General features: G+C 35.0%; 1 protein-coding gene across 2 annotated transcripts in view; it reads right to left on the bottom strand.

Moving 5' to 3' along the window:
* Nucleotides 1-26,388, bottom strand: part of LOC123710674 (probable chitinase 10) — a 35,687-nt gene that overhangs the window by 5,187 nt on the left and 4,112 nt on the right. The window contains exons 7-46 of one of the 2 annotated variants that reach the window (XM_045662737.1): nt 26,095-26,301; nt 24,347-24,547; nt 23,777-23,885; nt 23,133-23,313; nt 22,832-23,017; nt 22,291-22,410; nt 21,873-21,996; nt 21,397-21,574; nt 19,841-19,940; nt 19,452-19,521; nt 19,087-19,275; nt 17,674-17,936; nt 16,985-17,206; nt 16,182-16,383; nt 14,976-15,082; nt 14,570-14,789; nt 14,219-14,485; nt 13,883-14,053; nt 13,351-13,506; nt 12,710-12,904; nt 12,408-12,467; nt 12,011-12,199; nt 11,432-11,604; nt 10,790-11,015; nt 10,118-10,233; nt 9,404-9,578; nt 8,971-9,147; nt 7,697-7,908; nt 7,116-7,394; nt 5,827-6,024; nt 5,165-5,364; nt 4,706-4,897; nt 4,532-4,669; nt 4,239-4,372; nt 3,483-3,694; nt 2,497-2,632; nt 1,904-2,046; nt 1,292-1,477; nt 700-991; nt 91-188 (exon numbers count right to left, since the gene is read on the bottom strand). In XM_045662737.1, coding sequence (XP_045518693.1) covers nt 91-188; nt 700-991; nt 1,292-1,477; nt 1,904-2,046; nt 2,497-2,632; nt 3,483-3,694; nt 4,239-4,372; nt 4,532-4,669; nt 4,706-4,897; nt 5,165-5,364; nt 5,827-6,024; nt 7,116-7,394; nt 7,697-7,908; nt 8,971-9,147; nt 9,404-9,578; nt 10,118-10,233; nt 10,790-11,015; nt 11,432-11,604; nt 12,011-12,199; nt 12,408-12,467; nt 12,710-12,904; nt 13,351-13,506; nt 13,883-14,053; nt 14,219-14,485; nt 14,570-14,789; nt 14,976-15,082; nt 16,182-16,383; nt 16,985-17,206; nt 17,674-17,936; nt 19,087-19,275; nt 19,452-19,521; nt 19,841-19,940; nt 21,397-21,574; nt 21,873-21,996; nt 22,291-22,410; nt 22,832-23,017; nt 23,133-23,313; nt 23,777-23,885; nt 24,347-24,547; nt 26,095-26,301 — 7,004 coding nt within the window. Of the gene's footprint in view, nt 1-90; nt 189-699; nt 992-1,291; nt 1,478-1,903; nt 2,047-2,496; nt 2,633-3,482; nt 3,695-4,238; nt 4,373-4,531; nt 4,898-5,164; nt 5,365-5,826; nt 6,025-7,115; nt 7,395-7,696; nt 7,909-8,970; nt 9,148-9,403; nt 9,579-10,117; nt 10,234-10,789; nt 11,016-11,431; nt 11,605-12,010; nt 12,200-12,407; nt 12,468-12,709; nt 12,905-13,350; nt 13,507-13,882; nt 14,054-14,218; nt 14,486-14,569; nt 14,790-14,975; nt 15,083-16,181; nt 16,384-16,984; nt 17,207-17,673; nt 17,937-19,086; nt 19,276-19,451; nt 19,522-19,840; nt 19,941-21,396; nt 21,575-21,872; nt 21,997-22,290; nt 22,411-22,831; nt 23,018-23,132; nt 23,314-23,776; nt 23,886-24,346; nt 24,548-26,094; nt 26,302-26,388 lie in introns of both variants that reach the window. The other variant, XM_045662736.1, reaches the window with a different exon arrangement.

Genomic DNA, 26,388 nt, shown 5'->3' with positions numbered 1-26,388 from the left:
GAATTATTTTTATTAGAAAGGTCCTATTTTAGGTCAGCTATTATCAAACATTCGTTATCATAGAATCTAGACGAATTTTTAATTTCTTACCTCAACATCAGTGTCTATTTCTGTATCAGATAAAGGAGGAGTTGTAGTTTGCACAGGCTGAAGTGCGGTCGTGGCTTCGATGCTCGGTGGAATTTCAACTGTGATAAAAGTTTTTATGGATACACATAAAATAAAATAAATCAGTGGCGCTACAACCTTTTTTGGTCTGGGGCTCAGATTTCTGTATCTGTGTCATGATCATTTGTCAATCTAATAGACTAATAGCTTCCCGTGCCTGACACACGCCGTCGCCTTTTTGGGTCTAAGGCCTCTAAGGGTTTCCTCACGATGAGTAATTCCTTTACCGTTCGAGCGAGTGTTAAAATGCGATATAAGGAAAGTATATTGATTCACAGCCGGAGATCGAACCTCACATAAAAATATATAAAAAAAACAGAGCAGTAACTTTTCTACTGTCTTCGTGGAGTAAAACACAGCTTAAGTAGGAAAAGGAACTCGAAGAAAATCTTCAGCATTCTACACATTTCTAGCTAGAAAATTCAAATATCTCTGGTCTACCATACATAATACGTGACACAGTTCAGTGTTGTTTCAAAATAAAAAATCTCTCTCCAAATAGTTAGAACTATGTAATAGAGTTTTACTCACTTTCTTCTAGTCCACATCTAGTTGGTGCATCATGTCCTCTTAAAACATGGTTGATGGTTGTAAGCAAAGGATATTTCCCACATCCGCAATATTTGCCTGTAAAATCATCTAAATCCAAAGCCCAAATCATGGCCCCTCCTAAGTCCATGGCGCGAACAAACTCAGCTTTATGACGAATCATAAAATCGTCGTCAAAGGAGACCCATTGGTCGTGTAATGTGGCGTAAGGTCCCATACGACCTCCGGGGTCCCGGCGGACCCGCCAGCCTTGGACACGAATGCGTTCACAAATCTGAAATAGTTTGATTCTTTGCATTGTTTTCACCAAGAACCACCAGAATTCTAACCGTGTGTTCTGTCTATGTTTTCTTACATCTTAATGTATAATTTATGAACATCAAAAAATATATAATGTTCTAAATTTACATGTACATGGAATTTATGAAATCAAGGGCGTAGAACGGACGAGAAGAAATGTCAATATTTTTCCTATCTATCATTGTCAAAATTAATATATATATATTAAATAACTATTTAAACAATACCATAATAACACACCATACCATTATTCTACATTCTATTTATTATTTACCTCATAGAAAGACAGGAAACCTCGAGCCCTGGTTTCGTCTCCAGCTTCCCCGCCAGCGTACGACGGTGCGCCTAAAGTATTTCCAGCATTCTCCATCAAAGAGAAACTCTGACCATAGAATGGGAAACCCATTATCAACTTGTTTTTCGGAGCGCCTTTGTTCATCCAGTAGCTCACTGTGAAGTTCTAAAAAGGAGTGTTCGGTTAAAATAGTTATTTTTATTATTCGTTTATCACAAAAATGCAGTAGAACGAAATAATTATCCTTAAACATTTTTTTTTATTCCATTGTCGAATCCAGAGCAGTTGAAATAAAAATTGTTTGGATACCTTTTCTTGTTTGAAGATTTTGATTTATTTGTTGGTGCTTTTTTAGCTTTTTTATATTATTAAGTATCTTTCTTTGTTCCTAAAATGTTTGTAATTGTTATATTACGTTTTATATTGGTGTCATAAAAATATTTACAAATACACGTAAATAAATTAACGTTGGTGTTAGAAGTGACTGACTTAGCAACAGCCAGAAATATCTATGTTTAATATTATTATCCAAATTGAACAAATCACGATAAATATGTAAGAAAACCCTTTAATTTCTATTAGATTACATACCACATTGAAGGTTTTGTCCTCGTCATCATCAGAGGCATACATGGGTGCGACGTGCCCAGTTTTCTTGTCCCATTGCCCGTGGTAATCGTATGTCATTAGTGATATCCAATCCAAGTTTTTCGCCAGTGTTGGGACGTCGTATGCTGAAAATAAAACTCTTTTGTAAATACAAAACGTTTTTCTTTAACTCTTGCATTATTTGTAATGTACGCGCCTATTATCACACATATGTCCAAAATATTTCCCCATTGGAATACATAACAAGTTTGTTACTAGAAAAATATAGGAGTTCCTGGTAAAACTAATGCTCAAGTTGTAAAAATGGCAATATGTGACTTTCATTGCACTACGCATACTATTGACAATAGAAATACCACCCACCCAGCCTACTTAAGGTGACACCCACTTTTTAAAATTATATTTAATTAAACTCGATTACATCCAAAAGTATTTGTTACAAATTTAAGTTTAACAGTCTTTCAGTCAGTTGCTTTGCCTCACATTCAGTTGACTTGCCTATCCTATTTACATGTAAATTTTAGATTATTATGTTTTATTATTTGTCGATAAAAATATATTTAAATATTACTTACCATAATCAATAACACGTTTGCTAGCAGACACTGCAGCTGATAGCAAGAGACCCTTTCGAACGAAGGCAACGCGTAATTCCTTTACCAATTCAGCGAATCCTTGCTTATCCGAGCTAGGTCCCTTTTCACACTCTACCTGTTATTTAAAGAGTTTAGGTTAGCAAACAGTTCTGGCTCAGAGGCCATACACAAGGATTCTTCTTAATAGACTTGGTGGATGTGGATAATTTTTGGTTCTACGACATTCTATTTGCTTTCGTGATAAGAGTGAGTATAGTAAAAACATTTCGGTAAGTATGATGGCCTTTACTGTACCCAAATAAGCAGTGAAACAGACACATTTATAGTGTCTGCTTCATGCGAATACATACTCGTTAGTTGAGACTGGAGTGTAAAAAGATTTTCTATGTAAAGATTATTGCTATAAAATATTTATCCATAAATCATTGTTTTCAGTTTACGCAAAGTCCTTCACTGACTTCGATGTCTACCTTTATATTAGTTAAAGACTTTGTTTGAATCTCTTTGTTTTTAGCGTTTCATTCTAAAAAGGTTAATCAGCAGAAGTTTCCAAATTCTGTCTGTAAAAAACCAACGTAGAAGTCTACTTATCCAGGTCTTGACATATTCGTTAGTGGGCTGATCAATTTAAAAAAAAGCGTTGCTAAGTGCTTATCTGATACCTAATCCGTTATTTTGCTAGTAGATTTTTTCTTAACAATAAATAAAAACCTAATAGTAAAATCTAAAATTGGACCATAGTTGTCATGTCATCATTTATTTAACTTAGGTCTATTGAAAAGGCACATTCGAAAGTCAAAATAACAAGTTCATAATATTTTAAAATAAAAATCCAAAGTTTCATATGGAGAAGAATTACTTTTAGCAAAATAGTGTTTACAATATTTTTTATACATTGATTTAATAAAACATTATATATGGTGTGGTGAACTTTAATTAATTAATAAATCATGGCCATGACTTACTTGCCAACACTTAGGATATTCCCAATCAAGGTCCAGACCGTCAAATTCGTATTGTTCGATGAAGTCAAGGGCGTGGACGACGAACTTCCTCCTTGCGCCAGGATTGTTCACGAGACGTGAGTACTTGTCTCCAGCAGAGTCGTTCCATCCTCCCAATCCTAGTAATACGCGGACGCCTTGTTTCTTCAAAGCGATTACCTTTTCATAGAACTCTGCAACAAAAGTTTATTGAATGACATATTTGTATCATTATTTTCTGATCCGTTTTTATTTGGCGAAGGAATTGTTGTGTACAAGAAAAGGAAAAAGTTATCTCTCTCTTGGCAATATACTAAAGTACTATTAAATCATAATACATTTTTTGCGGTACTGATATAATTTGGTCCATTTCTGGACGTAGGCACCCTCCATTTTCCTCTGTGCAGGGCGCACAGGCCTTTCTGTATCCACTGAGAGCCATCCTATGTGACGATGTTGTCAGTCTACCTAGTCGGTGGGCGGCTTGTTTTTTGTTCTGTCAAGGTCTCCAGGTATTTAAGGAGCCTGCGGGTCCATTAGTTCTCATCCAGGCTTGCCTACCGCCATTTAGATGTTGCGATAGCCCTTATGCCGGTCTTTACACCAATGGCCTCATTTCTTACGCAATCGCGAAGAGAGATGCCGAGCACTGATTGAAGTCCTTTCTTTTGAGTGCTATAGAGGGGTTATTTCTATACGTTGTTAAAGATATGTTTTGGAAATTGAGTAATAACTTACTATTTTCAACATCCAGCCAATTATCGTGAGGTTTGAGAACAAGTCTGGAGCTGTCAAGGACTGCGAAAGCGTAGATGATGTGAGTACATAGCGATGGGTCTATGTCACTTGGAAGGAATTTTCCGGAGCCAGGTCTGCAAAAAATAGGCATTATATTTATTATTATGGTAGGTTTGTGTTAGTATATAATATTGTGGTATTTTAGAATTTCATTTAATGGTTTTTACTTTTTACTCTTCCCACATTATTTTTTTATAATATATACTTAGAGATTTTATAGACATCAATATTACCTGTACCAAGCCCAATTTGTGTAGTAGCACACAACTTTTTGTTGTTCTATTTCATCCATGTTTATTACTGGAGAGGTGGTTTGTGTAACTTGAATTGGCCGACTGGTTGCAGGACTAGTTGGTTGACTAGTTGGTCGACTAGTTGGTCGCCTAGTTGGTCGACTAGTTGGTCGCCTAGTTGGTCGACTAGTTGGCCGACTTGTTGGTTTATTGTAACTGGGTATAACTTCGATGTCGTCAAGATCTTCATCAATATTATTTTCTGGTTCGGGTAAAGGTGGAGGAAGAATTGTATCGGATTCAATTTTAGGGTTAAGGAACGACTCCTTTATAGCATTCATAAGAGGATATTTCCCTTGGTTGCATCTAATAACAAAAATAATTAATTAATTAATAATTTTTAAAAAAATATAATTAAAATATCGGTAAAATGATAATGATATAAGATACGTTTACGGACATGTGCAAAACTCCATTAAATATAGCTTCCTCCAAAGGATTAGAAAGATTTTAATATTTTGTCGCTGTAGTGTTTATTGCTTAGCTTGATAATTGGACGGCAGAAGGACATTGGAGGTAGAGATGCAGTCCAACACAAGGTCTACAAATATTTTAAAAAAATGGAATAATTACCTATTTTGGAAGTCATCAAGGTCTAGAGCCCAGACCATACCACCACCGAGACCCAACGATTTAATGAAATTAACTTTCTTTTTCACTATTGCTACATCGTCAAATGATACCCATTGATCACCTTTGTAGGCGTAAGGACCCATTCGTTGATAAGGATCCTTTACGACTACCCAGTTACGATTTTTGATTCTGTCGCAAATCTGTAAATAAAATATATGTTTGAATTATCGACACTGAACAAAGTGCCAATGTATATATTGTAAGTTGTGATTGTTTATCAAAAAAATAGCTACTGCTTAAAAAGAATGCGCTTTAGATTGTTACTATGATTCAGCTTGGTCATATTTCGATTAAAAAAAAAATTATTGTACAGATATAGATTTTATTTAAATACAGAATAATTTATTTTATTCAGATTTCGGTATCTGTTTGTTGATGTTTGTTTTCTTAATAGGCTTATAGGTGATCAGCGTTCTAGGCCTCACACATGCCGTTTATTTTTTAAGTCTAAAGCATTTTTTTAAGATATTTTCCTTCATCATACGAGCGTGTGTTAATTGCGCACTTAAAATGCATAGCCGTTATCGAACGTACAACTTAAGGGTCATGAGACGATTGTTTAACAAATAGGACTACTGCTGCTGCTGGAATAAGTAACAAACCTCATAATAAGCCAGGAAGCCGCTTGCTCTAGTGTATTCTCCCGCCTCTCCTCCTGAAAGAGCTGGTGAGTTTAAACTACTTGCTTCTCTGTTATTCCAACGCGACATAGTCTTAAATGTTTGACCGTACAAAGGCATTCCCATTACCAATTTGTTAGCAGGAGTGCCTTTCTCAATCCAGTAGTGCATTGTGTAGTTCTGAAAATTTTATTTTAGAAATGATACATCGGTTCTACACGAAGGAACATATTATAAAAATCGATTTTACTATAGAAAATAACCTTAATTAAATCTTAATTGTTACCTGTTAATCTTAAGTGTTATAGCCAGTAGTTATTGTATAAAAATAGTACACAAGAACAGAGAAATTATCTCTATTAATGGAAGACACCATTAATAGAGAGTGATTTTTAATTAAAGCACAATAATCTAATGAATGAGCTACATCATTCTCGATTGAAATAATAGCAAGGGCTGAAAGCCGATCTTGTGTCATCGAATTCCTCAGATATGTTTTATTAATTTTAAGCCTCGAAAAACTCCTTTCAGCAGACGCAACTGTAACAGGTAGCAATAATTCTCAAGACTATTACGATAGTGGGGTAAACTTCTCAATTTAATAAAGTTTATATCTCAAGTTGATAAAGTTTATTGCTCAATTTAATAAAGTTTATTGCTCAATTTAATAAAGTTTATTGCTCAATTTAATAAAATTTATTGCTCAATTTAATAAAGTTTATTGATTAATTTGATAAAGAGTATTGCTCAATTTGATAAATCAATTCAAAAGTTTTGAATTTAAAAAAATTGTTTAAGAAATATTTTTTTTTTAATTTTCTAGGGTTGTTGCGCGAGGCCCCTGCAAGAAAGAAGCCCCGGCCCTCATGGTACCTACTTATAATTTTGTTTCAGAGGGTGGTTAAATGATATCGCCGGCCAAAGACACTCACATTACCAGAGGGCATTGCCGGCTGATTCTTGATATACTCTTTTCTTGAAGGAATTTAATACTTAAATCCTATTTTATTTCGATAACAATTAATAAAAATAAAAAATATGAAAACAATGACGATAAAAAAGCATTAAAATGTTTGCCTGTTTCATAATAATAGTTATGGTTACGTAATCGAAATCACAGATTTTTTTAATACGTCGCCAAATAAACTTCTATTTCATGAAATAGTGTTTTCTCTTAATAAAAGCAATCCACTCGGACTCCTGCCGCTCTGGTGCATCAATGGAGTAAATTGTTAGTAGCTTCGTTATAAAAAAAGTTATACATAACTTACAGCATTGAAATAAGTGTTGTCATCATCAGGGTGGTAGTAAAGTGGGGCCACGTGACCAGTCTTTTTATCCCATTGTCCGTGATAGTCGTACGTCATAACAGCAATCCAATCTAGATATTTCGCTAAGACGGGAACATCATAGCCCGCATCTATCACCATTTTGCTTGGTGATACCGCTGACGATAACAGTAGTCCCTTGGGTTTCAGAACGGCTGACAGTTCTCGAACTAATTCGCCGAAGGATTCCTTGTCTGAGTCAGGGCCTTTAGAGCAGTCCACCTAAAATAGGTTTCAAGTGTCATAATCGAACAAAAAAATTAATGAGGTAACTAGTAAAATGTCAAAACATTGACGATGTTTATGTTACAGACTCCACCTTCACTAATATTTTTCCTCGAGCTAGAAATCTAAATAATACTGGAAACTTAAAACTTCCAAACGTATAAATGATACCAGGTTTGTGTCTGGACTAGTATAGAGACTGCTCCGTTGATTCAGTCTTTCCTACTACAGTATTTAAAAGATTAAGCGTAAGTTAGTATAAAAACTATTATATTTAAAATCATCTACGTTTATATTACCTGCCAGCACTTAGGATATTCCCAGTCCAAATCAAGTCCATCAAATCCATGCTTTTCAATGAAATCCAGGGTATTTTTCACAAAGCGTCTCCTCGCAGCAGGGTTATTTACTAACTTGGAGTATTTATCGCCGGCGGAGTCCTTCCATCCACCAATAGCTATTGATACTTTTGTACCATACTTCTTGAACTCCACAATACGTTCATAGAATCCTGTGAAATGTTTCAAATGAAAATCCGCAATATTAAGGAATAAATATAGAATCTGACATTCTGAATTCCTTCCTGAATTCTTTCTAAAACTATCGCCAACAGGGAGCGCTAAGAGAGTAGCTCTATAAATCATCCGTAAATCCCCGTAGTTATAACTATGAATAACCAACTTACTATTAGTGGTTTTATGAAAGTAAAAAAGTCTTGATATGTACAATAAGACAGATAATTTATACATGAAGTTGTTTTCAGAGGCTGAATAGATTGATACATAAAAGTAAGATTCTGATATTCACAATAGTAAATATATGTCACAACATTTTAAATAAATTAATAAAACAACAATATTTAGGTCATGTGGTATCATTTCATGGTCTTCAAAAGTTAAATAAATACTACCATGTGTAGAGAATCTGTAATACGTATATAAGTTAATGCATACCAAAAAACCAATAAATCAAGTTAAATACAACCATAACATATGGCATCACCAAAAATAATTACTGTTGGCAAAGAATATAGCATTAGTAACTTTAAAATATACTTTTCATAAAGTTCAGATGCAAACGAACACAAATAAGAAATTAATATTAAATCTAAAACATATTTTATAAACGCAAAATGCTTTTCAATCTTCTTACTGAAACCATAATTAGGTAACTCTCTAGCAAACAGACATACACAACGCATATACACAGTGCCAGAATACAATATTAAATAAAAAAACATGGCTAATAAAATGCACACTAGCATTAATCCTAGCCACATGTATCAGATACACTACGGATAATCCCAAACACACGTAGACGTCTGCTTCTTTAAATAAATTTTTAAATTTATTAATTGTTAATTATTACTATTTTTACTGTGTAGTATGTATTTAAAAATGTGTTATAGGTAGGAATAGTGTAACTTATTAATTATAATTATGTTTGTGTCGTCCTCACCTATTATCGATGGAACACACATTGGTCATAATTTATGTAACTTGTTTCTTTCCTATTTCTTTTTATGTGTCGTTGTTGGTGTTTGTATAATAAATAAATATGTTGTTAAACTTACTGTTTTCATTGTCTGCCCACGGGTCGTGTGCCACCATGAGTCCATCGTCACTTAGAACAGCAAAACCATACACAATGTGAGTACAGAGCGATGGGTCGATGTCTTCCGGTGTAAATTTGCCGAAACCGGGACGATACCACGACCAGTTCGTGTAGTAACAAACCAGTTTAAATGGACCTGGATAAAAAGCAAGTTAGGTTAGGTTAATTGACTAACTAAAATTTGAGATAAAATTATGAACTTTTCAAAATGTACCTTTTTTAATTTAACCTATTTCATGTAGAAATCCATAAAACTTAAATAATTTAAATAAATCTAGTTATAAATGACTGATGACTGATGATGAAAATAATAGTAATCGTGCTTAAATGTTTAATGATTTATTTTATTTAAATTTCAGATACATTTAAAATTAATATTTAAAAGATCTTACTATTGCGAAGTGGTGGACGCGAAGCTTCGTCCACGATTTCTACAGATGGCGATTGTATGGGCTTGGACGTGACCACCTCGATATCCTCTTCAGAGAGAGCGGGCGCGCTTGTAGTCGTTATTACTGTTTGGACTGTGCACTTGGCATTTTGAGGCCAGTCACATATTTGTTTATCCTAAAGAACGTAGAACGTTAGCAAAACGGTTTAATGAACTCATACAGATATTACATGGAATTAAATCTATAAGATTATGATTTAGGTATACAATATACATGTATATTAAAATACTTTTAAAATGAAACATGTAAGATATTTATTTAAGGGATCTTCTGTCTTAAGTTATTACGTATTTAGCTAACCTAACAACATCTTATAGTGACCATACCGATTTTATAAATGTTGTTGTTTAAAATAAATACATTGACGGACAGTGCGAAATGGTCGGAACTGCTCCGAGAAAAGGAGGAGGAGATAGTGTTAAGAACCCGCAATGCCTGTTAACGAGGTGCGATAAATTCGTTCCGCCCTAGGCAAAATAATCTTCGCTTCCGCCATCTCAAATAGCCGTTTGGTACAACTAAACTGAGATCTTGCAGATCGTTGGATACATTTAGGGATAAATGGGATAAGTACCTTAGAGCTGTTGATAAAGTAAGAGTTGGTATCCGAGAAACGTTTAGTAAATTAGAATTAAAAGCGTATAAAATATTCACCTGATTCCAGTGTAATCCTGGACTGCAAGCGAATTCTTCGTATTTGCCAAACAAACAATGCATGTAACGTGAACAGTCCGATGGATTCACTGCGTATTGGCCATTTTCGCAGAATGCTGAAATAAAACATTGCATTGCATGTATATACCAATGGCGCTACAACCTTTTAGGGTTGGGCCTCAGAGTTCTGTATCTGTTACGTGATCATTTCTAATATTAGGTGATCAACGTTCTGTGTCTGACATACCTCGGCGACTTTTTGGGTCTAAGGCATGCCGGTTTCCTTACGATGTTTTCCTTCAACGTACGAGGGAGTGTTAATTGCACACAAGGTCAGAAAGTCCATGGGTGCATAGCTGGAGATCGAACCTACGATCCCAGGGATGACAGTTGCACGCCGACTACAAGCCGTATTACAATACGGCTCAATTTCAAAACAAAATAATTTAATAAATAGTTTTAATAACTTCGTCGTCTGTGGAAAACTATGCCAGCAAAAGTAGAGTATTATTGTATGAATATACAATTTCACGTTGATTTAAATGGCTATTTAGGCCCATTGGGTCACGAACATTAAAAAACACTCGTTATATGCATCGCAGTTATTGCCGTCTTTTCTGAACTGCCATGAACTGTAAGTAAGCTTGGATATTAGTTAATAATTAAACTCACTAGGTTTTTCATCCACCTGAAAACTGGCACTTGGCTTAGTATCCGATACACCTGGAATGACCTGCCTTCTGTCAGTGCAAGACGATTGTGTGGGGAAATCGCATTGGGAGCGCTCGTGCCTCCAAACAAGGCCTGGGGCGCAGCTTTGAGCAACCAATACACCATTTACGCAAACGTAGAATTTCTCGCAGCGCGGGTGGGGGTGGTATGTTCCGGTACGGCAACGCTAAAAAAATTATTTAATTTTATAAAATATCATGACTTTTCTTCATTACTGCATTATTATAGTATTTTTTGATGAACATCTACTCGGGTTTTCATGACTTCCAACCCGTAGCAATTGTTGTTTTTGGTAAATCGAACCAGCAAAGTAAATCATACAGTTTTAAAATATAATGTTCAATAAAAGCTTTTTGAATTTAAGAACTGACTTTGTAAGAACACATAAACAGATTTTCTGCTACTCACTGCCCTGGTTGAAGTAAGTTCGAAAGTGAATTCGATAATCAAGATTTACAGAATATGGACCCTGTAATATTATTCGTGTTAAGATATAAATTTGAAACAATTGAACACGGAACTCTTTTCTTACGGCCATTACTCGTTCATGATATAAGGAAAATAAAAAGGGCGTATAATTACCGGGGGTTTTTGATATTGTTCATTTTGTGTGAAGGATCGTCTTGTTGTTGTCGATGCACGTGTTGTTGTTGGCCGTCTGGTTGTTGTTGTTGGTCTTGTAGTTGTTTTTGTTGGTCTTCTGGTTGTTGTCGAGACGATCATTTGGTACGGCGGTTTAGATGTAACCCTGCTAGCTACAGAAAATAAATTTTTAATGAATTTCAAATGAACAAAAATTCAAATGAACAAGTTGTTCTCTAATATACTATAAGTATTTTTATGACTTTTTGCCAGAGCACTGTGAATATGATAAAAATTATCAATAAAATACAAAAATTAAGTTATTGTTTGTCAGGGTATAAAAAGGTTATGTAGGTATAAGTTAAGAAGTTATTTTATTATGTAAGATTTAATTAAAGCAAACAAACTTTTAAATTCAGGTATTTTTATTTTACATACTTTAATTGTATTTTTTATAACATTTATGTTTAAATTGAAAGGAGTTTGTGACAAATACCATAGATATAGTATTATGTATATGGTAAACTTGAATAAATAAATAAGGAGACAGTCATTTCTTATTGAGAATTAAAGCTGTACCTTCGCACATAGCAAATTCGGCCCAATCACATCGTTTAGATCGGTTGTCCCAGTGTAAGCCCGGTGGACATAACTGGCGACGCCATTTGCCTCCCACACACAACAGGTATGAACCACAAGTAGAGGCTGCTGCGTGCACATCATTTCCGCCACAAGGGCCATCTTCTCTCGCCTTGTTAACGCTTGGTGCTACAAAGGCAAATAAGTTATTGAATAAAATGTTTATATCTGTTAAAACTTAGTTTGAAATGGAAATTCAATGCATAATTTTAAATGATCTTGTATTGTTTGCTGCATCTAATCAAAAGCATTAGCTTAGTTACACTCTAATATATAATAGAAGTAAGACAGAATCTAAATTGTTTATTTTAGAACGAAAAACATGATAATTACTTACTTGTTGGTCTGTTTGTTGGAGGTCGCGCTGGTTTAGGTGTAGTCGTAGTTTTTTGTGAATCTGAGAAAAAAAGAGACAATAGATAATCAGAGAACCGAAAAAGTTTTTGTACAGTAATTTTGTGGATAAATCTATATTGGGTGTGATTGCCTAATTATATTAGGAAGATAAATAATGTTTCCTACTTATAAACAAGTTTTTTACAACTTATGAAAATAAGATATATAATAAATTTGATAGTAAAATATTTTATGTTTGTCAATCTGAATATCCTTACAATAAACCTTTTCTTCAGATCTTACCAGATTTAATTTCACATTTGGCATATTTAGGCCAGTCGCAGTGTTTCTTATCGGCACTCCAGTGAAGGCCAGGCGCGCATCGTTGACGCCTCCAAACTGAACCGTCACAATGTAAGTACGAGTTGCAGTCGTCTTCTGATCCCATATAATCTTGATTACCACATGGTTTCCCTTCGGATGACTCAGGATATTCATCTATAGAAAAACCATAATAAAAACAATTACTTAATGTAAAAAAAATATTTAATTACTGTAAATACAAGAAATTACAACTAGAAGCATACTATAAAGCAAGGATGGCGAGTTACAACCGTATCACTAAACAGTTATGTGATTCCATTACTTGATCAGCTTTCTTGAGAAGAAGGTACATGGTGGCAGAGGTGGCACTATGCTTGGGAAACGGCAATTATTACCGCCTATGCTGGCGCTCACTAAGTTACATAGAGATTCACGAGTTACGCGTGTATTACGCACACTTAATAATGTTGCGGTAAAGACTGACATCTTTAGATTAACACTGTACTGTACATTCAGTGCTTTGCAAGGGTTTAGGTTATTTTTTTTCTTTTCTAACGAAAGCTGTTATGGTAATAATAAGTTTAAAATAAATAAATAAATGTATTTTTTCAATACGTTACCTGCTAATGTTGTCCTAGCCGTAGTCGTAGTTGTTGTGCTAGTGGTTGTTGTGGTTCTGGTAGTAGTGGTTCGCTTAGTAGTAGTAGTTGGAGGCGGTCGAGATGTTGTAGATGGAGCTAACGTTGTTGTTGTGGTTGGCTCGCTGGCTGGTTGCGCTGATCAACAGTTAAAACAAATATTTTATTCCTTTAAGTCTATGTGCGAATGTCAAGCTCCGAGCTAAATATTCAGACAATTATTATTTTATAATTATTGAGTTTATGTTAATTCTAGTATACATATATAGTTTGTAAAATTCATAATTTTAAATCAGCTGGAGTTAGGTTAGGACGAAATAGTTTTTCTTAGATCAGACAGATGAATAGCGTTTATTGTAATTGTTAGCGAACTAATTTATATACTTGAAAGTAAAAATTCGTCTAGTTTAATTAATTTATATTAATTTTATACAACTAGTAATATTTCATACAAATGCTTATTCCTATTCGATAAATACACCAAATCGTTGTATTTCCTAGAAAATTGACTTACACGTGCACTTTGCGAAGGTTGGCCAATCACATCTATTGACTTTAGTAGACCAATGCAAGCCAGGCGCACAGCGGTTCTTTCGCCATTGCCCTCCGACACATTGAAGGTACGCTTCGCAGTCACCCGGTGCAGCTTTGTATTCACCCGCTTCGCAGGCTGATCCTTCATCATCTATGATTAATATTTTTTAATCGTTTAAAGAATACTAATATATAGATACGTATGTATGACTTCAATATTAAAAATACTGATTACAATCAGTTTTTTTTTAATTACAGCTATAAAATCGGTACTTAATAGAAACTCTACGATGGGTATTGTACAAGGATTACCAACCTGTATCTATATTTGATGGTTTCTGGGCTGCAGTTGTAGTTGGCGAAGTTGTCGTTCGTCTGGTAGTTGTTGTAGTAGGTCTTTGTGTTGTAGAAGGTCGTTGTGTTGTTGTGGTTGTAGTCGTCATCTGAGTAGTGGTAGCTGGTGGCCACCATGTTTGTGTGGTACTCTGTGTAGTTGAAGGCGACCAACTTGGCCAAGTGGTTGAGGTGTGGCTACCATGGTCATGGTTGTGGTCACTACCACTACCACCACCGGATATGGACCCTGATATAACAGCTTTATTTTAATAAACACATACATATGTATAATTTGGTTTAAGTATGAATGAAGAAATATAATTCGACATACCATCAGATTCCGCTGGAGTGGTAGTAGGCGGTGCTGGAGTAACAGGTTCAGGTGGACGCTCGCATGGAGATGTCGGTGGCGAGGGAACGGTTCTGCCCAAAGCCCGCCCAGCAGCCCGCAGCAATGGAGATGGCTCATTGCAACAGCGGTTATTAAAGTCATCCAAGTCTATTGCCCAGGCTGTTACACCACCCATACCTTGGCGTAGCGCCCATTCCACCTATAAAAATTATATAACTCTTTTGAATTTAATATGAATGTGTTTGAACATAGTAAATAATACTAAACAAGATGCGAGGGAAATCTCAAGGAGACAAAGTTAAAGGTAAAATAATTATTGACAACAATTTATAATATTTAAATCATATTGAAACAATTATTTTTATTTTCTATTCACTATGGTTACCTTCTCAGTGATTGATTTAGGGTCATCATATCCAACCCACTGATTGTCGGAGTAAGCGTATGGCCCGGCCTTTTCTTGACGGCTTGTTTTCCATCTTAAGTTCTTCACTGTTAATGAAAGGCAACACTTGTTAATTGATACTTAACTCGATTACCTTTTACCAATGTTATACATGTCCCCACCAGTAATAAAACCCATACCACTAAACCAGTTTTGATAAAACTTGGACTGTTGTAATTTCAATCAAAGTATAAATCCCTTCCCTCCCTTGGGTAAGAATTGAGGATGGTGTTGGAGGCAATCGCTGATGAAGTAAGGTCAACATTGCCTAGAAAAAGCCAATAGACCATCTGCTGTGTCATGTAGTAGAATACTGTTCACCCAAGGCTGTTTACTCTTGCCACTTGTTTTCCAGGGTATTCTCGACGGGATTTTGCATCGCACACATAAGAATAAGCACCGAATAGAGTGGAGATTAACCAACATGTTAGACGATACGGATTATGCCGCTCACATATGTATGTCTGCTGAGTTACTCACACAGCGATAAGCAATCCAAGTTGGACAACCTGGAACGCGAGGCGGGATCGGTGAGACTTAAAATCAACATCGGATCCAACGTCAATTCTTTGGTGCTCTATGGGTGTGAAACGTGGAAGTTCACTAAAGATATCTCCCATCGATTTTCAGTCTCTCTCAACCGCTGTCTTCGCCGTATTCTGGGTATCTACTGGCCCGAGAATATCTCTAACGAACAACTTTGGGAACAATAAACCTTGATTAGCCAGCAGATCTGGCGACGCAAGTGGAAATGGATACACTTCGAAGATATTCCAATTATATCTCCAAGCAGACGTTCGATTGAAGGAATGGCAATGTAAGCGGAATTTAGGCCGTCTCAAGCAAATCTGGCGTCGTACATTTGCAGATGAGGCGAAGAGAGCCGGAAAGACTTGGAGCGAGGTGAAATACGAGGCTCAAGACCGAACGCGATATAGCCTAACTGTGTACCCCCTCTGGCCCATCTCGGGGTTAAAGGAAATTAAGTCATACGTCCCTTCGTTACTACCCTAAGCAGGTCGATAAATTTCTGGGAAATATACCTACTAATGAAATTTAGCACACGTACCTACTTAAACACAAACATACAGGTTTTTTATCTCTGACAACCTCCATTTTCGAAGTCAGTTAAAAATAATACTATACCTCTGTAACATATTTCGTAATATGACAGCATCCCCGGTTGCTTAGTAAACTCCCCAGAATCTCCTGGACCAGCAGCTGAAGAACCTGGACCTCTAGAACCGTCCATTCCTGATAAACGGTACGATTGACCATAGAATGCTAAACCCAGAAGTAATTTCTTGGGGTCTGCTCCTTTACTTATCAGAGTTTTGACGGCGTATTCCTGTTAACACAAAATTACTTTGAAAAACTTTATATTAAATTTATTGATAGATTTAATTTTACCTAAAATATTAATAATTGAAAAGTCATGTAAATATACAAAAAAATAATCACAGGGCAAGTAATAACAGTATCTTAAATTAATTACACAACGTAATAATCTTCATTAAATTTCAGAAAATTATCTCCAAAAGGATTTTATATCACCCAATCTTTAAATCTAAATAAATTGTGGGATACGAATGTAGTCGTTTAATGAAACTGATGTTTGACTTGTGCTTTGACCTTTCAAGAAAGTACGGCGAGGAAATTAGCTAGATAATTTTAAATAAATATTTTTTCTTTAATTGATGTTATCTAGAAACATATATAAAGTACTTATATATATAATAAAACAGAGGCGCTTCAACCTACAAGGTAGGTCTCAAATTTCTGTATCTGTTTCGTGATCGTCTTTTTAATAGGCAAGAGGTGATCAGCTTTCTATGTCTAGCACACTGGTCTAAGACATGCTGATTTCCTTAACCATACGAGAGAGTGTTAAGCTGTAGATTGAACCTACAACCTCAGGGATGAGAGGGCCACGCTGAAGAAGTACACACCACAGAGTAATAAGCTAACGCATCCTTCTTCAAAGGCACCAAGGGTGTATGATGGGCAGTGGATTTCTCCCATCCTCCATGATAGTCATATGTCATTGTGCTCATAAAATCTACCGCTTTTGAAATCGTAGGCAGGTCATACGCAGACTCTATCACTTCCTTGTAGCCAGAAACAGCTATACCCAGTTCCATTCCCGCGCCATGTAAGGCTTTGGATAATTCCTGAAATTATAAACATATAATACTTTTATAATGTTTCGTATTGCCTTATGTGTATGTTTAAGATTCTCGGGTTCAAATCAGTTCAATAGAAAAACATGATTGCGTCATTGTATTAAAAAGTCTATGATAAATCTTCAATGTTACTCCTAAGGAAGCGAGAGTACGTAAAGAGTTTCTGAGCTTCTGAGCAAGTAACGATATATCAACATTTAATTAATAAGTATAAAATCCTTTTGTGACCAACTCAAAACAATAATGGATCGAAATACGCTCATACAACAACGCCTTAACCACGAGAGGTAACGTTACTTTAAATCAGAAGCTTATGAAAGGTAAGACTTAGACCCTATATAAATTTTAATTTTTAATCCCGTCAGAAATCATTTAGAAACTTATTCTGTTTTTTCTTTCTTTTATCAATTGATGAACATTTTCAAATCATAATCTATAAGGATGAAATCAAATACCTGGACAAACTTAGCAAAGTTCGGTTTATCAGAAACGGCACCCTTTTTGCAGTTGCTTTGCCAACAAACTGGATAGTTCCAATCCAAATGTAGACCCTTGAAATTATGCATTCGCAGGAACGGAATGAGTTTCTCTATAAATCTTGCGCGATTAACTGGTGACGATACTAAACGTGAATATTTGTCGCCAGAGGAATCTGTCCATCCTCCAAGTCCAAGTAATACATTTACGTCGCCCAATGATGTTACTCTTTCATATAGATCTGAAAAGGGGCAATTTACATATTTTTATATAGTATTGTCTTTTGTTAACATAGCTTTTACACATTAAAGAAAACACTTTTTAAACGGATAGAAGCTATGTATTATTATTATAAACTTAAAATTATTTACATAATTTTTTACATATTCCGACGTTTCGCGTGCTTTACAGCGTACAGCAATAAAATAATAATACATAGCTTCAATCCGTTTAAAAAGTGTTTTTTAATATTTTTATATTTCAAAGATTCTTGACAATACATAGATAATGTTTATCGTGAGCGATATTGGTTATTTTGAAACGATATTTATTTCAGTTACGTCCCTAGAAAAACAATTTAAAGACGTATAAATAATAAATATATCCGCTGTCAATCGAACCCGGGGCTTTAAATATATACGTGGGTAACATTGATTACTGTTTAGATCGGACAAGTCTAGGCATTGGTATGAGTCAAGTTCAAAGAATATTACATGAACATTTAGGCTTCAGGAAGCTTTGTACTAGATGGATTCCCCATACTTTAACCGACGACCAGAAACACCTTCGCATGGACTGGTGAATATTTGACTATGGCATCTGCCATACAGTCCTGACCTTGTGCCCTGCGACTTTCAGCTATTCCCAAGAACTAAAGATAAAATTCGGGGTATTCGGTTTACGAGCCCTAAAGATGCGATGAAAGCGTAAGAAAATGCCATACAAGAGACCTTTCTTCTAAGGAAGAATTCTTGCCTTGCCTTCTAATTCTTCCTTAGAAGAATGGGCCCACTTTTTCTCAGTGGTTCTATCGAATGCGACGATATGTAGAGAGGAACGGAGATTACTTCAAAAAACAATAAAAGTAGTGCAACATTAAGCCGTTTTTCATTTTCTAAACATTTTCAGTGTTACCTAGGTATACAGGTAAAATATATATGAGTAGTAGGTACCTCAATAAAGCTTAACTAAAAAATTCAAAGAGTAATTAAATAATTAAAAAAATATCAGCACCTCTACAACCTTCTAGGCCTCAGATTTCTGAATCTGTTTCATGATCATTTGTCACTCTAATAGGCAAGTAAAGTACTGAAGCCACTAAGCCAACACTACAATGAAGTAAATAATTACTAAATATAAATGTATATCTTTAGGAAATAAATAATACTCACTATTTGTTACATCAGCCCACGGGTCGAATTGTTTAGCAATGAGCTCGTCGGGGCTCAAAGATGCGTACGCGTACACCACGTGCGTACACAGCCGCGTATCAATGTGTTCGGGTAAGAATTTTCCATCTCCACGTCTGTAGAATGCCCAGCTGGTTATGTAGCATAGGACCTTCTTGTCATTTTCTTTGTCTAAAATTATTTTTTATTCTGAGTCAATAATTTATACAAATTTAGACATGATAAATATTAAAATGACGACCGAATTCGGCTAGAATTCAACAAAAATGAAACCTGTATATTTTTATATGATTTTATAACAATTCTTACATAATAAAAGTGTTGAATATATATAAGATATTACTTACTCTTTTTAAAGTCTGATAAAGCTGTATATGCGTTATGAAGGGGTTTCGCTCTTTCCGGAGAACTGTTCCACTGTGAGAAAGAGGAAAACAATACTGTTACAAGTTATAACTTATAAATAACTGCTACATATTTACGAAAATAATCCTTTGTTTTATACTTAACATGTCAAGGCTAATCTAATATATTACTTCTATATATCGAATATGTTTTAGAGATATGGGGTTCAAACAGCGCTATGTCTCGAATCTGACTCAAACAGGTCGTCGTCGAAGAACAAATGTAAGTATGCTTATTCAGATATTGCGGTCAATAAGATTGAGAATTGGCTTTATGTAATAAAAATAAATTTCAATAAAAGCAATGAACGTTAAAAGACTATAATACTTACTTCAAAGTCATTTTCGTAAGCGATAGGTAAGAATCTTGCTGCATCTTCTACACTTATTCGTAAACTCTGCCCTGGGATGCACTTGGTTACGTCTTGATGTCTGAAATTAGAATGTTATTACAGACACCGGGAAACTTCTTGAGCATTAAACAAGGGAGTGGGGGAAAGTTTGCGCATCGTACACAGCGCGGGACACAAACGTCAACTGATTTACCAATCACGCGATCGACACGTCACTCTTCCGCCGCCACGTGTTACCTAAAGTGATACCTAAAAATCACTTCTATTTTACATTATACTATTATACTATTTTAGTACATTTTTTCAAGATGTTTAAACTCTTGCTATAATATTAAAAAAAAACACCTTTTCCTAAGAAGAAACAATTCGAGTATTACCTAAACCAATATATTGAAAAATTAGTAAAATTTTCCTATGTTGAAATTATTATTAGAAAACAAAAAATATTATCATATTTTTTGATACGACATCGGTCGGTTTAATTGATTGTAGATAGACACCATTTTTTATTTCCCTAGATATACTATATGTAAAATTCTGAATATAACATAACATAATCAATCAACAGTCAAATATACAGTATTTACAATTTTCTTGTAATTATAATAATTTAAAATAAAAAGAATATAAAAATAAAATAAAACAAATTTTAAAAGTTTGGTCCCTGTGGTGTACCTTTAACGTTGGCACCATTTCCTCGCTGTATTGCGATACTTATTCGTTAAGCGAGGAAAGCACCAGCTCTGGGGTCACCAGTACTATCTAAAAGGCGCCAACTTAAATCTTTCGCCTGTGCACTTGAACCACAAGCCCCAGGAGTCTCTACTCCAAATTGAATAATAAGTTGGAGACATGACTTTTATATTTGAACCGTTTATTATTTTCCGCCTGCTCTGCGGCACCCCCAGATTTTCTGCTTGTCCGAGGGAGGTGATATGGGCATGTCCCTATATTGAGGGGCATTTCCCTATATTGGTGTTGGGAGTGAAAGTTGGGTGGCATGGTGTGGCAGGGAAATAATGAAAGTAGAATAAATGCCGAGGTCATATTCTCGAGCGTTAAGTATGTGTGGTGGAACACTTCGTGATAGGATAAGTAATAGTAATGCAGTGAAGCAGTCTGGGTTAAAAGAGGACTTAGTGACAACGATATGAAATGAATGTTGAATGAATGATTGGGTAGGCCTTGTCATTCAGACCTGGAATAAATCCAGGATTTATTAGAGAAGAGACAAGTTAAAAGTAGCCATAACCGACAAGCATGTATGGCGAGTGTCATGAAACTGGAGGACGCGAGAGAGGTATGTCAGGGCCGTAGCAAGTGAAGATATGTGGTCTCTGCCTTCTGGATAAAAATGCGTGATTATATTAATAAATAAATAAAAATGACCAAATATAAGGAGTTATGAAATACTTTAAGCTTAATGAGGCACATGTATGTGCCCGTCTGTTACATTTACTATGTAGTAAACCATGTAGTAAATAGGCTCCTTGTGCACTTACAGGTAAAATATATTTCCGGACATATAAACTTACCCACAGAAACCAGTTGATGGATCATAAAGCCTGTCGTCCTCACAGATCATTCTATAACTGATGCCACCGGTACAGAAATGAAAGTGTGCGCACGATTCCTCATCTGATGCCAAGTAAGGGCTGATCGCTTCACAAGATCCTACTTTAAGCGATGATTGGTCTGTGTGTGTTGATTCGCCTGTAAAGCATTATTTGAATACTAAATTTATTTCAATTATGAAATACGGCTTAATCATAAAATGATTAAACTCAGATTTCTGTATCTGTTTCATAATTATTTGTTTTTCTACCAGGCAAGTAGGCGAACAGCTTCCTGTCCCACTAACTAGGTACTCAAGGATAAAAAGTATTCTAATGGTGAAAGAACTCAGCCAGTTTTTAAGTTTATTCGATAGAACTTTCAAAACTTTTCTTTTATTATAATTGTGTTTTTTGACAAATATATATATATTGTTTGTGTGTTAATGAAATATTACCATTAAGTGTTACAGAAATAGCGCTCAGCAATGGGAAAGGAGCGCCACAGAGTCCTCTAAAGTCATCCATGTCAACAGCCCAAGCTGCTGCCCCCGCAAGACCAGCTTCATTTATGAATTTCATCTAGAATTATATCATAGTTATTGATAATTCGCTGGTTCGTTCATGATCATTGAAAATTATTCTATAGAACCGTACCCTTATTTCTATGATATGGAGTATTTCAAAGATATTTTGAACATGTTGTAATGTATCAGAATTTAAAGTTTTTTTCAGTGAATGTGTACTATATTTTGAGCATTGGTTTCAAATAAAAAATACTCATTAAAACAGTTTGCTAAATTAATTTGTTTCTATGAAATATTTCTTTTTGCACACATCGTAAATTATATGAAAATTTAGTATTCCAGCAGATACCTTCTCCATAATAGTATTCGGTGTGTCAAAGCTGATCCATTGGTTGTCAAAGACGGCGAACGCGTTTCCATCTTCATCGACGCCACTGGAGCCTTTACCATCACGTTCAGTCATACATATCTACGACAACAAGATATTATCTTTGTCACCTACGTTGATATACAGTAGATAAGTATAAATATCGATAATATTATAACAAAATCATTTATTTATTCATTTACGCTTTATTCCCGAAGGGATAGGCAGAGACCACGGATCTCTATTCGCTACGGTCCTGACATACCCCTTTCGCTTCAACCAATTGCATGACATTCACCATACTCGTCGGTTATGGGGTACTTTTAACTTGTCCCTTCTCTAGTACGTTTTGGGTTTGGTCCAAGTATGTATGACAAGGCCTACCTGGCCCGACCTCATCATCCACAGGTGTTTTGTATATCCTACTCGTAAGCCGAAAGCCGAAGAAAAAACTATGCGTTATTACGCATGACACTTTTAGGAGACTTGACTTCCATCTACTACTTATAAAACTATGTTCTACCTCGAAGTACGCCAGCGTTCCCTTTGTTTGTGTGTAAATTCCCTCATCTCCCCAGTCACTAACAGCTGCGCCAGGAGCTGGTAAGGTAGAAGGTGCCAACGTATAACTGCGTCCGAAAAGTGGTACACCCAAGACCAGCTTCTCTGCTGCCATACCATGACGCAAAATGTATTTCACCATAAATTCCTGCAAGAATTAAAACACTTATCTACTTTAACTTGTGTACACAATACACATACATTATTCATAAGTCTCGTTATTATGGCGTTAATATTTTTCGTAATTGGTCATTTTTTCTTACCACGTTGTCATATCGCTGGTCCCTAGCAGTCGCTCCAGGGTCCCTGTGAAGGGCACTGTGCTGCACAGCTCTTGTGGGTGGTTCATCTTTTTTCCCATGAGTCATATCCCACGCCTGAAGAATCGTATAATCAGTCGCACCACTCACTGCGCTAAGGTCGTAGCCATCTTCTATTTGATACCTATCAAAAAAGTTCCATTGAGTTTCAGTTTCTACATAAGACTTATATTATCCGTCGCTTAGGAAATCCTAATTTCGTTTATCTATTTATAAGTTAACAAATAGATCACCGAACATGGTGTAATGGTTGCAGCTCCGAAAACTTGGCGATTAAAAAGAGTGGCGGAGAGTTTATTGCCAGTTCTTCTAGTTCGTTCTCACCCTTGATTTGAGATCTGACAGTAAATGTATAATTAGAACCAATTTTAATATACATATTTCTTTATTGAGGTTCATAAGAGTACTTTGTGTTACCTAAATGAAAAAATGATTTTAATTTGAAATATATTCAGAATATTTTTGATCGAGGTTATGAAATATTTAGAAATACTTATAAGTTTAAATCATTGTAATTCTATAACTCTGTTTGATTATTTGTGGGTTAACAAAAATTGATAAATAAAGGTACAATTATTATTATTTACCTGAATGGTGGTAATACAGTTGAGAGCAACAATCCATAAGATGAAAACTTCTCACGCAACTCATATAACAATGTTGTCAATAGATCTTTCTCTTTATCATCTTTATCACCTGAAATGTAAAAATTAAATTATACTCATACCAAAAAGTATATCACTAAAAATATACCAATTTTATACATATAATTCTTTTGTACGTGTGTTTGTGTGTGACCGATTCTGATGATTTTTTTAAGTGGATTCGATTCCAATCTACAAATATATTATTTTATTTTATTTAAAATGTATATACAGGATAACGTGTTGGGTCCACTAGTAAAGATATATAGATTGAAAAGAAACCATAGTTTAGCCATAGACCACAAACCTACAAATTTTATTTTTAAGTTTTTATATTCCACTTAGCTAACACCAATGAATGAATGAAGTCGGATTCTAGTATCGAAACGTTTTATTATTTTATATTCTCAGTCTCATCCAAGACCTCATGATCTGCTCAAGGTGCCTTAAACCAATGGCAGTTATCGTAGGATATAAATTGCCGAAACGGACACAGTAATCTTGATACTTTACCTGAATATACCCAATGTAAGTCAAGACCATCAAAATCATGTTCTCGCAAAAAGTTGACTGCACTATCAATGAATGAGTTACGACGGTATGGCATTTGGACCATTTCGCTGAACAGCCTTCCTGTTCCTTCTCCCCCAACACTGACGAGCACTCGGAGACCAGGGATACGCTTTTTCAATCCAGTAGCTATTCTATATCCTCCTAAAAGTTTAGGTATAATTTAAAAAAAATTGTGCGTGTGTAGTGTACACACGTAAGAAGTGAAACTTTTTTATGACCTTATTTTTACTACTAAGATTTTTTACAGAATTTCATTAATTGTAATAGAATTATTACTATCATCGAATCCAATCGCTTTAAATCTCATCGAATCAACCGTGGTAAGGACAAGAAAAAGATGGCGCCTAACGGAAAAATGTGACGGTGTTTTACAACGCCGATAAAAAAGTTTCAATCAATAAGCAAAATATTGCTTTATTTATACAGTATATTTAATTACATTAAGGATTAAATCACCTTCCTAGAAGTTATAGATCACTGCCGTGTAATACTTGATGATTGCATTTTTAAAGGTGCCTTTATAGCGTGGGCTAATATTTAGATCATAAGTTTGATAAAAATCATAAATAACTTAACTTATTATTATTACATTATGTTATTGTTTTTATTATATGACATTGTGCATGGCTGATTGTGTGGATTTTTATAATTAATCGAGCTAAATGTACCACTTTCTTTCAAATAAATGATTTATTATTTATTTAAATATTAAAGTAATGTTAGATTTTATTAGTATTTTAATCTGTTGAAGTCGCCTCCTAGAACTCCCTTTCAAAAATATGTTTGTTTTATTACTATTATTATTACGGCTAATATTGATGATCATTTCTTTAATCTGTTGAATTATACTAGAAATAGAGAATATATAATGAATCGGAAAAGCATATATAGATCTTTGTAGTGAGAAAAATCATATATTCAGTATATAAGAATTTATTAAAATAGCATAATATTTGTAAATTTCACCTACCGCTTTCACTTTGACCTGACACATTCTAGGTCATGATCAGTTAGTACCTTGCATTGTAATGACTTATTAGTTGATATAGTCACCACACTATTTTAAAGCGAAATTGATACACATAGGAAAGTTTAATAATTTACTCCATAATATTATTAACATGTGTTCGAAGGGTCGATAAATAATTTAAAATAAGTTAATTATACAACGAAGATGAAAGTACAAAAATAATATTTATACATGGTGAAATGTCCTTTTTGTACTCATAATAAACTAAAATAATAATTGAGACACTATTATGAAATTACAATGTTCACATAAAACCTGGTCAAATTAATTCTATATAGAATATAGATATTTTTGAACGTTAAAACCGGTTAATGCGTGGCTTCAAATGAAAACAAGTGTTCGTAACTAGGTGACTGCAGTCACATTCTCTATACACGTACATCTTCCGAGAAGTAATTACTTTAATTTTAATTCAATTGCAGTTACGAAAAAATATTTTACTTTTTTTAGTAACTCCGTCATGACGGAATTACTCAAATTAAAACAATTAAGTTTATCATACAAGTTTGGCGGCAAAACTGAGCTTTACTGCGCACGCGTAAAAGCGGGTGAGACGACAACTGACATATTCTATCAATAGCAATAATGATGGAAACTTTTTATTACAAACTCCGTGGAGTGGATCAAGCGAATTAAGAGTACAATTAAACAAACTTACCCTTAATAATATCATAATCTTCATTTGCCGACACAACACTGTATGTATGTGGGTGTAGAACAGCAAAAGCGTAGTGCAAATGTGTACATGACTTAGGTACAAGCCCGGCTGTGAATGCCAAGGGCGGCGCCCTATAAGCAGCCCAAGACTCCAAGTAACAAACGATCATACGCCGCTGATTTGAACCGCTGACAGTTTGTTGCATCTCTGAAATTAATTACTCGGCTACAAAACATAATGGAAAAATATACAGACTATTGTTATATAGCATGTAATAATTATGATTTCTCAATT

This window comes from Pieris brassicae, chromosome 6 (genome assembly GCF_905147105.1).
Source record: "Pieris brassicae chromosome 6, ilPieBrab1.1, whole genome shotgun sequence".
NCBI lineage: Eukaryota > Metazoa > Arthropoda > Insecta > Lepidoptera > Pieridae > Pieris > Pieris brassicae.
The sequence above is the reverse complement of the archived record's forward strand: the minus strand, read 5'-3'. Positions and strand labels throughout refer to the sequence as shown.